At 40.9% G+C, this 21,334-nt stretch overlaps 2 protein-coding genes and 1 long non-coding RNA gene across 7 annotated transcripts in view; 1 reads left to right on the top strand and 2 right to left on the bottom strand.

The window, feature by feature from the left end:
- The window catches only part of LOC141063193 (ras and Rab interactor 3-like), a 60,185-nt gene extending 51,842 nt beyond the window's left edge, over nucleotides 1-8,343 (bottom strand). Inside the window, exon 1 of the mRNA XM_073557249.1 lies at nucleotides 8,007-8,343. The gene's annotated coding sequence lies outside the window, so the exon portion shown is untranslated. The remainder of the gene's footprint in view (nucleotides 1-8,006) is intronic.
- LOC141063197 (uncharacterized) overlaps nucleotides 1-21,334 on the top strand; it is a 30,736-nt gene that overhangs the window by 3,971 nt on the left and 5,431 nt on the right. The gene's annotated exons all lie outside the window — the stretch shown is intronic.
- The window catches only part of SIRT2 (sirtuin 2), an 89,505-nt gene continuing 82,605 nt past the window's right edge, over nucleotides 14,435-21,334 (bottom strand). For 3 of the 4 annotated variants that reach the window (XM_073557255.1, XM_073557256.1, XM_073557254.1), the window contains exons 16-17: nucleotides 20,329-20,463; nucleotides 14,435-17,006 (exon numbers count right to left, since the gene is read on the bottom strand). In XM_073557255.1, the coding sequence (XP_073413356.1) occupies nucleotides 16,878-17,006; nucleotides 20,329-20,463 (264 nt within the window). In that variant the 3' untranslated portion in view covers nucleotides 14,435-16,877. The remainder of the gene's footprint in view (nucleotides 17,007-20,328; nucleotides 20,464-21,334) is intronic. The other variant, XM_073557257.1, reaches the window with a different exon arrangement.

Raw genomic sequence — 21,334 nt, 5'->3', positions numbered from 1 at the left:
ATACTGCTGAGATTTCCGTTCAGGGGCTCCTTAACCCCTTCACACCGCAGCCCATTTTCGTTTTTGCGTTTTTGTTTTTCGCTCCCCTTCTTCCCAGAGCCATAACTTTTGAAATTTTCCTTGAATATGGCCATGTGAGGGCTTGTTTTTTGTGGGACGAGTTGTACTTTTGAATATCACCATTGGTTTTACCATATAGTCTACTGGAAAACAAGAAAAAAAATTCCAAGTGCAGTGAAAATGCAAAATAAAAAATGCAACGCCACAACTTTTTTTTTTTTTTTTTTACCATGTTCACCAAATGCTAAAATTGATCTGCCATTATGATTCTCCAGGTCATTACAAGTTGGTAGAAAACAAACATGTCTAGGTTCTTTATTATTTAAGTGGTGAAAATCCAAAGTTTGTTTAAAAAAAATTTTTAAAAATTGCATCATTTTCCAAGACTCGTAGCGTCTCAATTTTTCGTGACCTGGGGCTGGGTGAGGGCTTATTTTTTGCATGCCGTGTTGACATTTTTATTGATACCATTTTGGTGCAGATACAATCTTTTGTTCGTCCATTATTGCATTTTAATGGAATGTTGAAGTGACCAAAAAAACGTAATTCTGGCATATTGACTTTTTTTTTTTCACTACGCTGTTTACCGATCAGATTAATTCTTTTTATATCCTGATAGATCGGGTGATTTTGAACGCGGCAATACCAAATGTGTTTTTTTTTTTAAATTGTTTTATATTAAATGGGGCGAATGGGGGGTGATTTGAACTTTTATATTTAATATTTTTAAAAACATATACATGATCAGATCGCCTGTGTGTAGCAGAAATGCTCACTTGCTATGAGCGCCGACTGTTTGGTGACCCGCGGTCATGTGACACGGGCGCTGATGGGCGGGATTAGTGACATGCTTCCGGCACGATCACATTAGATACTACTGTCAGAGATTGACAGTAGCAATTAACGGGTTAACAGCCGCTTGTTGATCACGGTTCCACCTGTGGCTGTTAGGGGCACATGTCAGCTGTTCATAACAGTTGACATGTGCCGGGAAAGATATGGGCTCAGCACTGGAGCCCACATCAAAGGGAGAGGCACGACATGCGCAGTACATGTACGGCGTGTGTTGTGAAGAGGTTAAAGAGAATCTGTCACAAGGTTTTTGATACCTTGTTTGAGAGCAGCATAATGTCATAAAAGACACCTTAATTCCAAAGATATATCACTTACTGGGTGCAGCAGTTGTGACACAATCAGAGTTCTTTAGATGCAGCAAGAAGCAGAGCTCAGAAAGCTGCCCCCACTCGCTCCACAGCTCTCTACCTACATAGTCTATTGACAGTGAGCTGCTTATCACAAGAATGGGGAGGAATAGGACTAGCAGTTGCGTGTGCATCAGACCCGGCAGTGATAATATCCTAGTGATAAAAACTTCATTGTAAGTAAACATCACACGGCCTAATAAATGACAAATCGCTGAATTTAGTGTCTCAGCCCCTATCTCCTGCTGGCTTCAGATTACATAGAAAAAATCTGCTGGCAGACACCCTTTAAATTGTGTAATAATTGAAAACCACCAAAAATACTCTTGGTCCTCTGTCATTCAACAATAAGTTGTTAGTGCTAATCTGTCTTTTATTGTAGGTAACACATGGAGAGGATTTCTGCTGCATCGATCTGCCTCCCAGTCAAAATATAATCTGATCTAAAAACTGAATAGTATGGGACAGCAACCACTCCTATTTATATTCATGCTTATCTTCTGTATTTAGTGTTTCTAGTAAGAGAAAAAAGACTAGATAAACTGTCGTAACCAAGTCCAATGTCACAAGCAATATGTCAAAACAAAAAAATTCTTCAGAAACGTGACGTGACTTGTACTGTAATTCACACTAATTGTAAAGGAAGTCATATAGTTTATAGTCTCATGGTTTAACTTAAAAGGGTCTTACACGTGTTAATCACTGTAGGTCCGCACCCCACGACAGATCATGAAATATATATGCTATTCCGAGCTTACATTGAAACAAGACAGATGTCTATTAAGTTCAGCCAGAGGGGAAAGTAGAGGGACAATTCATTAAACCAGGGGTGCACAACCTGAAGCCTGGCATCGTGGGCTGCATGTAACCCCATTCTATGAGCCCCCCAAGCATATAGACCGATACGGTAAATGTTTGTCTGACTGGTTAACTATATGCGTGCACCCACCCATAGAAGAATAGTGCCAAGCAACAGAGGAGCAGGGACAGCAAGTATTAACGGTGCCTGTGTAGACATCTCTGGATGCCGCATTCATCAGTTGTATTTTAGCCCCTTTGGCACTCCAGAAAATATTGTGAGTTAGACAGAGGGCTTTCAGTGTCTGGGGCTCGCTCCATTGTAGTTTATGGGGGATCTGAGACATTAGGCAGCAAGCAAAAGGCCCTCTTTCTTTGTGTTCCTATTCACACACTTTTTTACGAGGATTTAGAAGAGTATTTTACTGCAAAATGCACATTAAAAATTATTCAAATACTATTTGAATAAGATTCCTATTAGTTTTATTGGGAAATAACGTGGGAAAAAAAGCAGTACTCTGTGCACTGCTGATGTTTTTCCCATTAAAATCAGTTGCAAACTTGTTCAAAGAGTATTTTACCCAGGATTCAATGTGGATTTAGGAGCACAATCAATTTTGTAAATCTTTGTCAAAAAACTCAGTTTCAATGTACCACTAAAGTGCTGATTTGTGGAGGTAAGCAGGGCCAGACTGGCCATCTGGCAAATGCCAGAAGGGCCTGCTTGGTTGTGGGCCGCCTTGTCTGCTACATTGTTAGCAGGATAAGTGTTCTCAAGACACCCATACTGTTAAGACTCCTTCACTTACCCCAGCAGGCCACAGGTATCATTAGAAATATTGGTATTGTAGTAAATCTTGCTTTCCTCCATCCATGGTAATATTAGTAGTAATCTATCCCATCTGGTGCTTGGGGACAGTGACAGTATGGGCCTGAGTGGTTTCAAATGCCAGGGCTGAATTTCAGCTCCAGTCCATACCTGGAGGTAAGAGTCCTGTAAGTGGAACTTGTGCCCATCAGACATTTAAATTATATACTTTCCATATACCACAAAGGTCACGGAAGGTAATACCCCTTTCATTTTTCGTGCGTCCCCCGTATTTGTTCACTTTGACAATGTGACCCAAAATCTAAAATACAGTATGTAGGGTTTTTTTTTTGGATTCCATATTTTTAATGAGTTTTGAATAAAGCATGAAATAATCTTTACCTATTGTTGGACAGATGTGCAGCTCATTTCATCTCCTCCTTGAATTCTTGGCTGAACTTCACTAGCAGGAGCGGCACCCGACACACAGATTCCAACCCTCAACATCGGATGACATGGGGGTGGTGAGCTCACAATCCCCCCATCTCTATCAAATTATTGTCAATGCTTGATTTTATATTTTGGTGGATGACACCCCGGCCCCGGGGTGTCGACTCCTATCTGGCAGAAGAGGACAAATATTTACACTGGGTGTAGAATTATTAGGCAAGTCGTATTTGCGAGGATTCTTTTTATTATTGAATAACAACTATGTTCTCAATCAACCCAAAAGACTCATAGATATCAAAGCTTAATATTTTTGGAAGTTGGAGTGTTTTTTTTTTAGATTTGGCTATCTTAGGAGGATATCTGTTTGTGCAGGTAACTATTACAGTGCAGAATTATTAGGCAACTTAATAAAAGCCAAATATATACCCATCTCACCAGGTAAACCAATAGAGCAACACAAAATTTAGAAATAAACATTTCTGACATTCAAAAACAAACAAAAAAATCAGTGATCAATATAGCCACCTTTCTTTACGATGACACTCAAAAGCCTCAATCAACATTGCGTGCCGCAGCCACCACAGCCTCCCTGACACTGTTCCGAGAGGTGTACTGTTTTCCCTCCCTGTAGATCTCACATTTTATGAGGGACTACAGGTTCTCTATGGGGCTCAGATCAGGTGAACAAGGGGGCCATGTCATTATTTTTTTCTTCTTTTAGACCTTTACTGGCCAGCCACGCTGTGGAGTATTTGGATGCATGTGATGGAGCATTGTCCTGCATGAATATCATGTTTTTCTTGAATGATACCGACTTCTTCCTGTACCACTGCTTGAAGAAGGTGTCTTCCAAAAACTGCCAGTAGGTCTGGGAGTTGAGCTTCACTTCATCCTCAACCCGAAAAGGTCCCACAAGTTCATCTTTGATGATACCAGCCCATACCAGTACCCCACCTCCACCTTGTTGGCGTCTGAGTCGGAGTGGAGCTCTCTGCCCTTTACTGATCCAGCCTCGGGCCCATCCATCTGGCCAATCAAGAGTCGCTCTCATTTCATCAGTCCATAAAACCTTAGAAAAATCAGTCTTAAGATATCTCTTGGCCCAGTCTTGACATTTTATCTTATGTTTCTTGTTGAAAGGAGGTCATTTTTCAGCCTTCTTTACCTTGGCCATGTCCCAGAGTATGGCACACCTTCAGCTTTTTGATACTCCAGTAACGTTGCAGCTCTGAAATATGGCAAAACTGGTGGCAAATGGCATCTTGACGCTTGATTTTCCTCAATTCATGGGCAGTTATTTTGCACCTTTTTTTATCAACACGCTTCTTACGACCCTGTTGGATATTTGCCATGAAACGCTTGATTGTTCGGTGATCACGCTTCAAAAGTTTGGCATTTTCAAGACTGCTGCATCCCTCTGCAAGACATCTCACAATTTTTGACTTTTCAGAGTCCGTCAAATCTTTCTTCTGACCCATTTTGCTAAAGGAAAGGAAGTTGCCTAATAATTAAGCACACCTTATATAGGGTGTTGATGTCATTAGACCACACCCCTCCTCTTTAAAGAGATGCAAATCACCTGATTTACATAATTGGCAGTTGGCTTTCAAGCCTGTACAGCTTGTAGTAGGACAACATGTATAAAAAGGATGATGTGATCAAAATACTCATTTGCCTAATAATTCTGCACCCAGTGTATGCCTAGTCCCCCCAACATGTTTCACCACATTTGCGGCATCATCAGGGGATGGGACACTGGCATCAATGAAAGTCCATTGCATTTTTGGCTAGATAGCATAATACTTTGTACCTTTTATGTGAATACTGAGCAGACTAGTCCCTATAATATACTGCAGATAAATACTGCTGCAGGGTATGACTACTGATCTGCTATGAGAACGTGTCGCTTAATTTGAGGTTTGCAATATTCCGATTGATTTCCATAGAGAGCATTTCAGCATGAACGGCCTCCTTTCCACGAATAGTGCTGTCCCCTTGTTTTCTGGGTGTAACATATATGACAGATATGTCATGTAATTATATATCTGCACAACCCGCTTCACTATTAGGAACCATTTATTGCGATGAGCAGGGGGCCTATGGACATCTATGTAATGAGGGAGTTTACATTTGTGGGATGTAATATACTTTTGCGCAGTTCATACATTGCTCACCGTGCCAGGCAGTTTCCATTGGATGGCAAATCTGACAACTGCCCTGGGATTTCCTTTGTTAGGGACTTCCCTAGATTGGGAACCCAAGGAACAACTATACAGCAGGGCATGAGGATATTGTTTGGGAACTGAATTTCACTTTTTATAACAGAATTATATGCCCACATTTTTAAAGGAATATTATTTCGATGCTACATATAATTTTACGCTATGTATTCTGTGACATTGATATGGTTATATTATATTAAACTTATACTGGTATTACTTGTGAGATGATTATTTGAAAATTGATGTAAAATTGTCAATCATTTTTCTTCTGAAGAGGACCCCAACACTGATCCTGTAGCTACTGTATAAGACATTTGACAGTGGACGTTCACTTCTACCAGAGACCTTACAGGGGGTCTGTCAGCACAAAGCACAGGCACTCGGGACCATCTTTGGAGTGAACAAAGAGTTCAGTGCACCCAACTACTCAATGTAAAATCATATGATAGAAAGATCTAAAAAAAAAGTCACAAAGTAACCATATACATAAAGAATGCCATACATAAAACACAATTTAGCCCTATACCGTGGGAGCTAACCACAACTAACAAGACTATAAGTGCTGGCAGTTACTTACTCCTGGACAGGATCCACAATTTGTGCTAACGAGTGGTGGCTTGGTCTTGCTCCAGGTCCGGCGGGCCTGAAGCCGCTTGTTTGAGCTCAGCCCCGAGTTGTCCCCGTGTTCAGATACTGAAGGGTCACTGGGTAACATGACAAAGATTACTTGCTGCAATGTATTCTGGCCCCCGCAGTCCCTCCTATCTGCAGGCATGTGTGCACACGGAGCAGTGGAGAAAGTGTTAATAAATCCTGCCTGAAGCTACATACCTAATGCTGACAGATCACTGGAAGGAGGTGAACCCAATGCCTCATTCCTCAATCTGTACATCCTCAATGTTAACTGTTTACTAAAAGGCGTTGAACTGAGGCACAAGGTGCAGCGTGCCCCAAGCCAGGTCAGTGGTATTGATTTTGCAAGCTGAACATTTACTACATGTACTAATCGCTGAGTGTTCTTTAGGCTCTGTCTCTTTCCTCACGTGCAGGCATTGCAGGACCTTAGATATCCATGGTTACGACCACTGATATAGTGAGTTAGTTGTTAGTGGTCGTAACCATGGATACCTAAGGTCCTGCAATGCCTGCACTTGAGGAAGAGACTTCGCGTATCAGACAAACTATACTACTTTTCTAATTGGAGGTATTTGCTAATATTATTATTACACCTACTATATATTGGGATGGGATCTTGGAGATGGGAATATCACTTTAAGGCATCTGTGATTTTTTTTTCTTTGAGGCTGAAAAAAATATGCAGATTATTTTGACTAATTATCATCATTTTACAGTTCACAGTGAATACAGCTGATAGCATCATATCAGAATTATGGGCTGTAGGCATCACTTCTAATCATAATTGTGGTTTTCCAATGTGTCCGTAAAAAATATTGCCTGTCTGTGATTTTGTCCTGTTCAGAAAAAATGAAAAAAGTCAAGCTGGCATCTCTGGTTCCGAGTAACTGTACTGTGTGTGTGAATTTATATACTGACTTCTAGCATAATGCAGATATATTAACTTTTGACACTCCAGAAATTGTGACATCACAGCTCTATAACTATGTTTGGCCAATATACGGCTGTCCAGACATGCTAGAAGATAAAAATTTGCACTAGTTGGAGAATAATTCTGTACTCACTTTGTTCTTGCCTTAGGAAACAGTGAATGAAATAAAGTTGTGTAAGCAGCGTGAAGTGTATGCATCATCACACATAATAGGCAGCTCGTACTACAGGACTGCACATAAGTGGCTTAGATACCCCAGTTCCCTGCCACGGTATCATGATGGAATAAAATACATCAACTCTGTTAACCAGTGTTGCACACAAAAGAGAGAACATATACTGGTTCATCAGCACAGTGTCATATGTGATAGGCTTAGATACACCGGCTTACCACTATGCATGACAGGCTTAGATATACCAGATACATAGAATTATCAGAGGCGGATAGAAATTTGCCCTCTGTTATGTTTACTTGGTTTCAAAGGAGGATGCATACCATTGATATCATACACATTCCCTATTCTGTAGTCTATGACACTTAGAGTATCTGCAGGAAAAATAAAGAAGTTATACTATGAGATGCCTGGAGGAGAAGACTGATTTTGCTCATATGATGCTGTAAGCAATAAAAATCAGCAGAAGCCCCCAAAGGAAATGTTAAAATTGAAAAAAACTTAAAAAGGTATTTTAATGCCATAAACAGCATTTTGTAAGTCAGATACTAACAGCCTTTTAGGACTTTTTGGTATAAAATTGATTAATAGAACATTACTCTGCAGGCAGGACAAGTTTTTCAAAAAAGTTATTCAGTAGCAAATAGAACATTTTAAATCTCACAAAATACATTAGATATATCGATATGTATATATAATTGTTGATATAAAATGCTTCTTCACTCACCTAAGACTCACGTCAATGTGTCTGGGAAAAACCCAAAGTGGATGCTGCACCAACAAAGAACAATGCTCAACTTCCTAAAACTCTTTAACAGGAAGGGGTCCGTTCATGAAGTCCACTCTCCCGCCTCCCTGTATTTCCTTCTATAATACATTGCACTTCTCTATGAGGTCGGACTCTTCACTTGTTTGTTGATATCATGTTTGTCCAAAGTATAACTGGAAACAGTAAGTTACTTATTTGCCGGCATTCTCTCCAAACATTAACCAGGTAACTGGTTATTTCTATCAGCTTTGTACAATAAATATCTTTACTACAATCATGATTCTTTTTTTGCAGGTACAGTGCTTAAAGCATAACCATAGCATCCATTTCTATTTCTGAAATCAGCAGTACATATGAAAATAAGCAACTTTCTAACAAATCTTATCCAAGAATCCTGCTTCTTCTTACTACTGGATTGATCTTTCACTTTCAATTCATGGGTAATAGCTGTAACATCTGTATTAAAGGGATCCTGTCAGCAGGAATGTGCTGAGTAACCTACAGACAGTGTCAGGTTGGCACCGTTCTACTTTTTAAAATTATACCTTGGTTGATGAAATCTGTCTTGTGGTTGTTGTTTAATCTTTATTTTCAGTTTTGAGTTAAAGGGAACCTGTCACCAGGTTTGGCAGATACAAGTTATGGCCACTGTCTTTCAGGGCTTATCTACAGCATTCTATAATGCTGTAGATAAGCCTCCGATCTGATCTGTAAAAGAAGAAAAATAAGTTTTATTATACTCACCTGCAGGGTGATCCGGTCCGATGTGTGTCGCAGGTCCTGGTCCGGCGCCTCCCATCTTGCGACACCATCCTCCTGCTTGCTACACAGGCTCCCCGGCATAACACTCCTGTGCAGACATACTTATCTTCCATGTTGAGGTCAGAGCAAATTCCTGCAGTGCTCAGGCGCTGGGTCTCTCTGACCTTTCCCAGTGCCTGCAGTACTTGCTCTGCCCTCAACAGATGGCACATGAAGCAAGCAAGAGGATGGCATTGCAAGGAGAATGGAGGCGCCAGACCCGGACTTGTGACATCCATTGGACCGGACCGCCCTGCAGGTGAGTATAATAAAACTTATTTTTCTTCTCTAGCAGGTCAGATGGGGCTTATCTACAGCATTATTGAATGCTGTAGATAAACCCTGAAAGGCGGTGGCCATAAGTCGTATTGGCCAAACCTGTTGACAGGTTCCCTTCAATGATATGCTCGTGCTCCGGGGTAACCTGTGGGGGGTCTTCATGTGGTTCTCTGATTAGGTATTCACCAGTAGGGCTTCTGACAGGTCAGTGATCCCTCTCTGACCTGCCCCCTAGTTTACATAATGAATATTATATATATTTAAAAAAATCCCATTCTGCAGTCTGGCACCGGTACCGCACCATGATGCATCCATATTTTGCATTTAATTATTCTTTTTGATGGTATCCATAAATTCCTAAAAACAGAACAGTTTGATCACAGCTAATGGTGATCCCACAGATGCTACTGCGCAGGCACGGCCGGCGCCATCTTAACTTAGTGCAGACAATTTTTTTTTTATCTAGCCAGATAGCGCTGCCAACTCATGCGCAGTAGCAGCTATCGGATCGCCGATAGCAGAGCGGCAGGTATTGTTTTCAAACTGTTTTTTTTTTTTCTTAGGAATTTATGGATACCATCCATAGATGCACAATATGGATCCGATCATGGTGCAGTGCAGGCGCCTGTCTGCAGAAGGGGTTTTAAAAAATATATATATATATATAATATTCATTATGAGGGATAAGTGACCTGTCAGAAGCGATACTGATGAAAACCTAAGCAGAGCACCACATGAAGACCACCCCACAGGCTGCCCCGAAGCACGAGCATATTATTAACTCAAAACTGAAAATAAAAATTAAACAACAACCACAAGACGAATTTCAACCCAGGTAACATTTTAATCAGTATGTCTGTAGGTTACTGTGCACAAGCCTGCTGACAGGTTCCCTTGAAGTGAAAACAGACTTAATGAGATAGGAGATGGCACTTTTTGTAAATTTCTCAGGAGAGGGGAGGCAGGAGCTAAAGGCAGACACATTTCTCAACATCTACAGTAGACCACAGCTAAGAGGTATCCAGGAAAGACTGGTTTAATCATTCTATTACCTGTATGCCCATAGTAGTAGCTTAACATCGTCCAAAGTGTGATAGATTCCCGTTCCACTTGTTCGTATGATGCAGCTGCACCACTAAAAATTATCAGTGTCTGCATTTATCTTTACAAACTCACAATAAGCACTTTTTTTTGTGGATTTAGCATTCCTGAGAATCACTAACCTAATATTTAGTTGCATTCCCACAGTTTTTTTTAGAACTGTTTCACATCTATGTTACATAGAATCAACCGACTTCTGGCCTCTGTCAACTGTTATTCCATCCAGTATGTTTGGACTATATCCCACAATTCTTTGTCATTTGTTGGCTTTGCCTCAGAAACAGCATTTTTAATGTCACACCACAAGTATTGTATCGGATTAAGGTCTGGGAACTGAGCTGGCCATCCTATAACCTCAATTTTGTTGGATTGGAATCAAGATTTTGCTCGTTTACTGGTGTGTTTAGGGTTGTTTTGTCGAAACACTCATATCAAGGGCATATCCTCTTCAGCGTAAGGCAATGTGACCTATTCAAATATTTTGATATATGCAAACTGATCCATGATTGCTGGCTTGCGGTAAATAGGTCTGGCACCATAGTAAGAGAAACATGCCCATATCATGATGTTTGAAGACAGTGAAGCATGGTGGTGCAGAGTGTGCGGGGGGGTCGTCTGATAAACTATCTGCAGCCCTTGGACCCAAAAAGTATAATTTTACTTTCATCAGTCCACAAAATGTTTCTCCATTTCTCTTTAGGCCAATTGATGTGTTCTTTGGCAAATTGTTTCCGCTTCAGTACATGTCTTTTGTTTAATTGCTGGGACTTCTTGCTCAGAGATTAGCTTCACACAATCATCTTCCAACTGTCACAGTTCTCACAGGTAACATGAGACGGTCTTTGATCATCCTGGAGCTGATCATTGGCTGAGCGTTTGCCATTCTGGCTATTCTTCCATCCATTTGAATGGTAGTCTTCTGTTTTCTTCCACATCTCTCTGGTTTTGCTTTACATTTTAAAGCATTGGAGATCATTTTAGCTGAGGAACCTATCATTGTCTGCACTTCTTTATAAGTTTTACCCTCTCCAATCACCTTTTTAATCAAAAGTACGCTGTTCTACTGAACAATGTCTTGAACAACTCACATTTTTCAAGCTTTCAAGGAAAAATGCATGTACAACATGTCCTGGCTTCACCCGTACATAAGGGCAACCTGATTCACACCTGCTTCTTTACAGAATGATTGAGGTCACTAATTGAACTCCACACTGATAGTATTTTTACCACACCCCCATTCAATTAATTATTCTAATACACAGACTCAAAAACATGCAGATCATGAATGCTGAGTCTGTTGGTTTTCCTCGAATCTACTGCACCAACCGATAAATTGTTTGACATGTAATAATATAATTTACCATATGTATACTCGTGTATAAGCCGACCCCCCTAATTTTGCCACAAAAAACTGGGGAAACTTATTGACTCGAATATAAGCCTAGGGTGGAAAATGCAGCAGCTACTGGTAAATTTCAAAAATAAAAATAGATACCAATAAAAGTAAAATTAATTGAGACATCAGTAGGTTAAATGTTTTTGAATATCCATATTGAATCAGGAGCCCCATATAATGCTCCATACAGTTCATGATGGCCCCATAAGATGCTCCATAGAATATGCCCCATATGCTTCTCCATAAAGGTTATGGCCCCATAAGATGCTCCATAAATTATGCCTCATAAGATTCTCCATAGATTGTGTCCCATAAGATGCTCCATAGATTGTGCCCCATATGCTGCCCCATAAGATGCTCCATATGCTACTCCACAGATTATGCCCCATATGCTGCCCCATAAGATGCTCCATAGATTATGCCCCAAATGCTGCTGCGAATAAAAAATAAATAAAATGACATACTCACCTCTCGTCGCTGGAGGCCAGGGGCCAGTGTCCTAAGCAGGCGGGTACACCAGCGTTCTATGGGGGACAGGTGCCAGTGTCGACGCTGGCTCAGGCCCCGGCACCTGAGATATTCACCTGTCCGCGTTCCACCGCCGTGCGCTGCTCTGTCTTCCGGGTCCCTCCGTCAGTGACTGTTCAGGCAGAGGGTGTGCTCTAACAACGTAATCGCACCCTCTGACCTGAATGTCACAGACAGAGGACGCGGAAGACAGAGCAGAGCGTGGCGTTGGAATGGAGCCAGGTGAATATCGCATATACTTACCCCCTCCTGGCGCGGTCTCTGCAGCCCCGCTTCTCCCACGGTCTCCGGCGCCTTCCTTCAGCGGTCACGTGGTACCACTCATTAAAGTCATGAATATGCGCATATTCATGACTTTAGTGAGCGGTACCACGTGACCGCTGAAGGAAGGCCCTGGAGACTGTGGGAGCAGGGCTGCAGAGACCTGCCTGGGGTTAAGTATGATCTGACACCCCTGCTCCCCATCCCCCGCAGACCCCCTGGCGTATATGACTCGTGTATAAGCCGAGAGGGGGACTTTCAGCCCCAAAAAATGGGCTGAAAATCTCTGCTTATACGCAAGTATATACAGTATACCAAAAACTATGATGAATCTTTTTAGTCATATTGGACTGCTATTATTTTGAACAATACTCTGTGTAAAGTTCAGTATCAGCCATTGCATGCATAACTATAGGACACAGTTATCAATCTTACAACACATTTATCAGTGCAACGCCCATTGTAGACGTCTGTATTTGTAATTATGCTGAGGGTGAGCTAAAATCATTTATCTTTTCTACATTCACAAAGAATGTATTTTTACCACATTTGTGAAGCCTGGGGCACAAAAGACACTGTAGGTCCAAAATGGCATCATTTTAAGACAACGAAGAACTGATCAACAGGGTGTGAGTCTTATTGATGAATGTTCTGCCATGGGGGCGAGACTGGCACTATATTTGTATGGTGCTCCAGGAATTACAGGTCTTCCACACTTAATATGCAGTGCTCCAAAATCAGAGCTTCTGGCATTTTATATTTAGGAATATGGGTTTTTTTATCTCCATTTCTGATATGTTTCAAATTTCACTATGTAGATGGTTGCAGTATGGAGATGGCAGTCTACGGTAGTGCTATGCAGTTCTCTGAGTGATGCTGATTAAATTATGTCTTTTCCTTGTCACCAAAATGAATACATGCCAACTTACCGTATATCCAGGAGAATCCTCTGGGTCACTCGATTTGTACTGTTCTGATTGTCGGAATACAAGGAAAACAAAAATGCAACTTTGGGTCCAATCACAGAATATATATGACCGGTTTCAGCCCACACCCGATTCTTACTCATTATTGTGCTGATGGTAGCCACAGATACGGTAGAATATACAAAACTATGAAAGCTACATGGATAAAATAACAGGCTGCGCGTTATCGGTGACGCATCCTATAAATGCTAATTGTATAATAAATGACAATCTATGAACCTGGAGTCCTGTAATGACTACCAACACGTGAAAAATGCTTACCTTCTGGGATCAGGAGCGAGGCATGAATGGGTAATGTGGGCTCCTTTACTGGCATCTACAAGCTGCATTTCCGCCAACTCATTTCCTATGTTGTGTAGTGTAAAGTGCAGGCTGTACATAACCACATAGAGACAAAAAGACTACAAAGGCATAGCATACCTCAAGGCAGATTTCCATGTTACATAATATGAACTCAGGGGGTTAACAGGAAGACCTGTCAGTGCTTTATACATCTTTTAGAATTTAGAAAAATATTTGTATTGTGGAGCCCCTAATCTTTCGGCGTTGTCGTTCTTCTATTAACTCTGATTGAAAAATATGAATCTGTTGCCATCTGGCTGTTACCATTAGATATAGCCAAGGAATGCCATAAACAGGAGCTACTCAGGATGGAATCATAGAATGTTAGAGTTGGAAGGGACCTCCTGGGTCATCGTGTCCAACCTCTGCTCAATGCAGGATTCACTATACTATCTTGGACAGATGTCTGTTCAGGCTCTATTTGAAGACTTCCATTGAAGGAGAACTCACCACCTCTTGTGGCAGCCTGTTCCAGGATGGGTGCTAATGAAGCGCTGGGACTTGTAATACGACAGTTAAATCTACAATGCACATTTAGCATTAAACACTAGCTTATGGAGCATCTCAATATAAGAAATACACGTTTCAGCTTCTGCTGAGGTCTTCATCAGACTTATAGATAGATGACAACACTGGACTATTGGGGTGGGGAACCACAGTTACAAGATATAACGTAATAATGACAGACAATATAAAGTTTACAGTATTTTAATACAACAATTGGCGCCGTGTGCGCAATAACATAAGCTTTTTTATTTTAAAGGCCTAATAATAAATTCATGAAGACAATGAAATAGCTGAACTATTATCATAGGATCAAGATCTCACATCCGGAAGTTCTGAAAACCAAGAATAATGACAGTAGGTGTTTTATCACTTACAGTGATCAGTAGTAGACGGGAAGGAAGGGATACCCCCTAAGATGCTACTGACCAGACTTGGATATGTATTCTACAGTTGAAACAAATCTAGAAATCATGAGCTTTCCAGATAAGAAATCCACAAATATTATTATACCGCAATGTATAGTGCTCTGTTGGCAGAATACACATGCGTCAGTCCTACACTGGTAGAACCTATAAACTTATATTCAGGGCTGCATATATTACAGTCACCTAATATACCTTGGATAAAGAGAGGGATCCATATTAGCGTGGACCTGCAATCAGAAACTCAAATGCTCTACAGTTGCCCCATATCACAATACGAACTACTATGTGATGGGAAATGTAGTAAATTGTAGCCTATATTGTAACTACAATACAACGCCAAACCTAGGCTATCAGAGATCTGAGCTGTTGGGTTGCAGAATAGAACACTGGAAAAATTGCACACCAGAAGAACCTTGTTCTTAAAACTACGCAAACCACTGCACTTCAAATATATCATCTATTATAAAGAGGAGCTGTCACCATCTCCGGACAAGTATATTTGCATACATATTGCATTCTTCATGTAAAAAATAAATTCCGGAGAATCCGGTCTTAAAGCTCTAAATGGAGCCGTTCCTCAGATATTCCTCCTGGAAGTATATCATTAAACTGACAATTGGGTGTTACCCTATCAATAGGGTATATCTGAGAATGTTCAATAAGTTCTGACATGTTGGTCTGTCATTCCTTGATCATCCTTATTATTCAATGTATAAATTGGTAGTGGTCTTCGGAAGCAGTAATACCATCTTAGGATATTACCACTGTTGAAAAGATGGTTCCATAATCTTTTCACAAATGGCCAAGACATTAGGGACTTGATCAACGTCCACACTGAAGTTCCTGTTGGTATTGCAGTAAACTGAGGCTGATGGTATTTGAGAGGAGTTCCCGAAATCAGTAAGAAATAACAGCGATAAAATACGCTTAGAAGATGTGGAAAGGACTTACGGCGCTGCATTATAAAGGCTGGGACTGCGGTACAAGGCCAGCCATTATTTTCCCAGACAGAATAGTATGGAATATATTTCCATAATGTGCAGCGGTTATAAAACTATGAACCAGGCAGGGTGTGTTCTATCTGAAGCAATTAGGTCTTCACCGATAATCTAACAATGCAATTACCCTTTTGACAATAAATTCCTCACTTAAAGAGGATTTCCACCTGAAACATAACATTTGTAAATCAAATGCAACATCAGCAGCCTAACTCATCATCATCATAAGAAATAGTAGTATCCTTCGCACTGATAATTGTTGGGGGCTTTAAAGGTGTATTTTCAAGTTGGAAAGTTATTTGATAGGGGAAAACTTTCTGATCGCTGGGTGTCCAACTACTGTGACCCTCACCAATCTCAAGGACAGGGCTTTGAATGGAGCAGTAGTCGATCATGTGCAATGCTACTTCATTCATTATTATGGGAGTGCCGAAGACCAACTGAGTGGGCAGCGATCAGACATTTCTGGCACGAACATTAAGAATGAATGGAACTGAAGTGCACATAATCAACCACCACTAAAATTCACACAAATATCTTCAGAGCCCCAGTTCTTGAGATCAGTGGTGGTCACTAAGGCTGGACCCCTAGCGATTAGGACTTTGTCCCCTTTCCAATGGATAGAGAGGATAAATTCCAAATTTGAGAACACCTCTATAAGGGTTAACTTCAGACTCCTGTTCCTTTTGTTCAACTTGATATGTGCCGCCACAGATGTTTGGCAGCGGCCCTTTCATAAAGAATATAGGAGTGGTTGGCCAAGTGAGCCCTCCAATTTATGGGAGAGACGGCGGATATAGCTGCAGGCCGAATGATTGGCAGAAAGATTGTTCGGCCATTAGTCATCCATTAATATGATGAGTACGAGGCCTCACAGCATCATATGGGCCTATGATTTTGTGGTAGCATCATACTTGTGGACTGCCGGACTGCCAAGTGATCTCGGATTCTTTCTTTGGAATTATTAATATATGGTTACATATGATCCAGCAGTGACCGCTATGTGCTGACTGTCACTACTGGGAGACAGAAGGTATTATATGGTATTTATAAAGTCTTATTAAGGAGCACTATTCCTCTATAATTCAGTACAAAGTGCAAGTAAAAGTTCCCAGGCAGTGCCCAGAATAAAGAGCCAGAACTGTGGCAGCAGCCGCCACGTAAAAGGTGCATTCATGAAGATGAGAGAGATCACTTTAATACAATTACTTGGCTGATTTTTCTTCCTCCTTTTTTTCAGGGGACTCCTTCTTCTCCGTCTTTTTAGGGACGCTCTTCTGTGTGGCTGCATCAATCTCTGCGTGTTCTTTTTTTACCATTTCTTCCAACTCGGCCTAAAACAGAAGAAACCCAGTCAAACAATCGATGCCTGAAGCAAGGATGTGCTTTCACAATCATCCACTGCTCATAGCAGCCAGCAAAAACCCTTAGTAGGACCTTTAGTAGTGGCCAATACGAAGATTTGGTTCATGATCTACTCACTCCAAGAAATGTACAAAAGCCGAGTACGTTTTTTATATGTGGAGAAGAAATGATGATAATCTGGCAATCTATGACTGCTGAGGAGACATATTTTCAGATCTTTTAAAACATTGTGGTCCTATAAGCACTTCACAATGATGGTGATAACGTTCTCCAAAAAGTTTTTCTAGGCCAAGACAAATTTTTGGCAGCTAGTTTTAGCAATGTGTATTAGGATTCGGCTCTGCTTGCCAATTCAGTCACCGCAAATATATGGCCACAATCAGACTGGCTTCTCTACCTGGCTCCATCACATACTTGTGGTCATTTAACAACCACTAGAACCAGAAATCACGGACATCAGAATGAGCCTTTAATTTTATACTATACAGCTCATTGTCAAACTACCAGCCACCTTGCAGGCACACTGGCACAGCCTGGCCAGTTACCTAGGTAAGGAGTGTGAGGAACGGGCAGGCCTCCATGCTTTACAACCTACTCACACCACTCTGAAGTTTGCGGGATCGCTAGATCTGATCAGCCTCAGTCGTTCTGCGCGTCTCTCATGCTGCAGAAGCAAAGTTACGGCTGCTGGCACCCTGGGTGAGAGTTAAGTTAGAACCAGTGGCACAACCATGTTGCTGAACAAATTGTTAATCTTCAGAAGTGCACTGTCCCCAGCCAAACAGGAAGCTGGGAGGCAGAGGAGCAGTGAGCTCCTGAAGATTGAGGTTGAGAAAAAAATGGAGCCACCGCTAGTCATCTTGTATCTGAAAATTCTTGGGAGACTGATGCTCTCTTTTTCTACTCTCAGGAAACCATGAAAGGAAAGGGGCGACTTCAGTGCTAGAAAGGAAAGTAAAACTGGTTGTGCTGAAAACGAAGTTCAGAAATGATGAGCACCACTGAAGTTGCTGTAGAGCCAAAGTACCATTGCACAGTCAATATGGAAACCTATAAAACTGACTACCACAAACAAAATGTAATACTGTAATAAGAATTGGTTGTTTGCATTAGTTACATGATGAAAACCAATTAAATATACAGAGAAACAATATGTTACCAGACAATAAAAGGATATATACTTATTGTATATACACAAAATATAGAGATAAATATAGGTGCTTAGTGCCTAGATACATAGATACAGGGCGATATGTGCCACAATGGTAGCTTAGGAATAAATCACTACATATGCATCGTGTTTGACATCAGGCTTTGTAGTACAATCCATATGCTGCTTAGGTAATTATTATACTCCCTGTCTACCTTGCCTAAGAGTCTTTTGTGCCTGGGTTTGATGTCAAACATGATCCATATGTAGTGATTTATTCCTAAGCTACAATTGTGGCACAGATCTCCCTGCATCTTGTGAATGGATCTCTATGTATTTAAGCACCTAAATTCAGATGTTTCTTCGTGGATTATACTATATTTAATCATTTACCCCGGTTTATGAACTAGATAAGTCCTGTAGGTTTGTTCATAACCTGAATTTGTGTGCAAGTTGGAATAGGGCGGGCAAAAAAAAAGACCTTTCAGGCCACCCTGGTACTTACAATCCGATCCTCTTCTTTCCGCCGTCGCATGCCACATCTCGGACCTCTTCACTATAGACCAGGATTCCCGGATGTGTCCAAAACGGAGAGGTCACTGGCCATCATAATTTGGTGACAGTCACGATAATGCGTAGTGACCTCCAGGGCCTGAACGTGGCTAGAAGTCCTGGCCTATAGTGAAGAGGCCAGAGATGTGGCACATGACGGCAGCAGAAAGAAGAGGACCGGATGGTGGGTCAACAGAGAAATGAGTATTAGGCTATGTGCCCACGTTGCAGAAATGCTGCGGAATTGTCCGCAGCATTTACGCAACTCGCTGCCGCGGGTAAAACACATGCGGAATTTGCATGTGCTTTCCTGCAAAACACAAGCGCTTTGCAAGCGTTTTTAGCTTGCAGAATGCTAGCGCTTTTCCAAGTGATCTGAAGCATCGCTTGGAAAAGTGATTGACAGGTTGGTAACACTTGTAAAGCATAGTGCTTGACAAGTATGAGCAACTTTTTACTATTGATGCTGCCTATGCAGCGTCAGTGTTTCAATGCAATCCTATGGTGGCTGAATCGCCGTGATTCCGCAGAACTAATGGACATGCTGCGGATTTTACCGATATACGATTCCACAGCAGAAAAATCCGCAGCATTGGCACAGCAACTGCGGAATCCCATAGGATTGCATGGGAATGCGTTTTATTAGCGTTTTTTAAGTCATTTCCGCAGCGGCGGAAACGCTTAAAAAATGCAACGTAGGCACACTTCCTTAATCTTTCCTGCTAGTTCTTTTCTAAATATCCCTGATATATGAACTTCATTACCATGTATGACCAATAAGTACCCTTTGATTTCTCTAACATGACGATTTGCCATATTTTTATTTGGTGCTTATCACATAACTAATATAATAGAGATTATTTGGATTACAGTTTATTGTAGAATTTTTTATAGGTTTATATATTCCCTTTTTGTGACTATTCCAAGTTCTGCGGCTTAGGGCAAATGTTTTTGTAGGTGATTACTGCACAGTCACGTAGTAGCGTGCTTTACATCACTCAGATGATGCTTGGACGGTGATAGAAATCCATTTCATGAAGTTACCAAGTTTTTATCTTCAGAAGACACAAAAAAATAGAGCACTGGACAAATAATGTACAGTAAAGAAAAGTATTTTTGATATATTTACTATATTAAATGAAAGGCACACAGAGGACCCTTATCACTGCCAAAGATTTCCCCTAAACTACGGAAAAGAAAAATGCTTTTGGTGTTCAATTAACGTGCTGTGAGAAAAATAGGTGGAAATATTTTTCAGGAAGTTGCACATACATTTCAGTTTGTAAAACCAAACACCTACAGGATAGTTGTTACACTATGACAGTTTGAGTGTCGCAGTTACAAACTTATCTTCCAGTAACCACTGCCCACAAAAATAACCACAATCTTCCATAAAAATGACGTGAAATCCTGTAATTTACTATATTTTTTTGCTACTCACAAATTATTACAGTAGATAACACAGAAGAGTCTCTTTATTTCTGTCTCCGGAGCCAGAAATTAGTAAATTAAAAGGAATTTGTCTGCAGGATTTCACCCACTAAATTTATATGGGCATGTAGCTCTTCCAAAAACAAGTCCAACAATACCTTTATATAGTCGGTCTGTTCCTCCATTACTGAGAAATCAGCGTTTGAATTGATATGCAAATGAGGCTGTAGATCTGAAGCCTCAGTCACTCCAGTTCTATTTGCCGCATCCTGCTTGATTGATTGCCTCTTTGCCTGAAGACACACAACATAGAGCAAGTCAATCAAACAGGAAGTTGCAATGCTGGACGAGCAATAGAGCTTGAGTGACTGAGGCTTTAAATATACAAATAGTTCTCCAGCCTCATTTACATATCATTTCAAATGCTGATTTTCCAGTATTGGAACAATGGAATGGCCATGCAAAGATATTGCTGAACTTGTCTTTGAAAGAAGTGCACACGTGGTCAAAATTGTTGGTACCCCTCGTTTAATGACAGAAAAACGCACAATGGTCACAGAAATAACTTGAATCTGACATAAGTAATAAATAACTAAAAAATCTATGATGAACAAATGAAAGTCAGACTTTGCTTTTCAAAAATGCTTCCACAGAATTTAAAAAAAAATAAAACTCATGAAATAGAAATGATGGTACCCTTAACTTAATATTTTGTTGCACAACCTTTTGAGGGAATCACTGCAATCAAACGATTCCTGTAACTGTCAATGAGACTTCTGCACCTCTCAACAGGTATTTTGGCCCACTCCTCAAGAGCAAACTGCTCCAGTTGTCTCGTGTTTGAAGGTTGCCTTTTCCAGATGGCATGTTTCAGCTCTTTCCAAAGATGCTCAATAGGATTTAGGTCAGGGCTCATAGAAGGTCACTTCAGAATAGTCCAATGTTTTCCTCTTAGCCATTCTTGGGTGTTTTTAGCTGTGTGTTTTGCGTCATTATCCTTTTGCAAGATCCATGACCTGCGACTGAGATCAAGCTTTCTAACACTGGGCAGCACATTTCTCTCTAGAATCCCTTGATAGTCTTGAGATTTCATTGTACCCTGCACACATTCTAGACAGCCTGTGCCAGATGCAGCAAAGCAGCCCCAGAACATAACAGAGCCTC

Source organism: Dendrobates tinctorius, unplaced genomic scaffold (genome assembly GCF_039654945.1).
Source record: "Dendrobates tinctorius isolate UK_male_01 unplaced genomic scaffold, ASM3965494v1 ptg000246l, whole genome shotgun sequence".
Lineage (NCBI taxonomy): Eukaryota > Metazoa > Chordata > Amphibia > Anura > Dendrobatidae > Dendrobates > Dendrobates tinctorius.
This window is presented reverse-complemented; position numbering and strand designations above follow the sequence as displayed.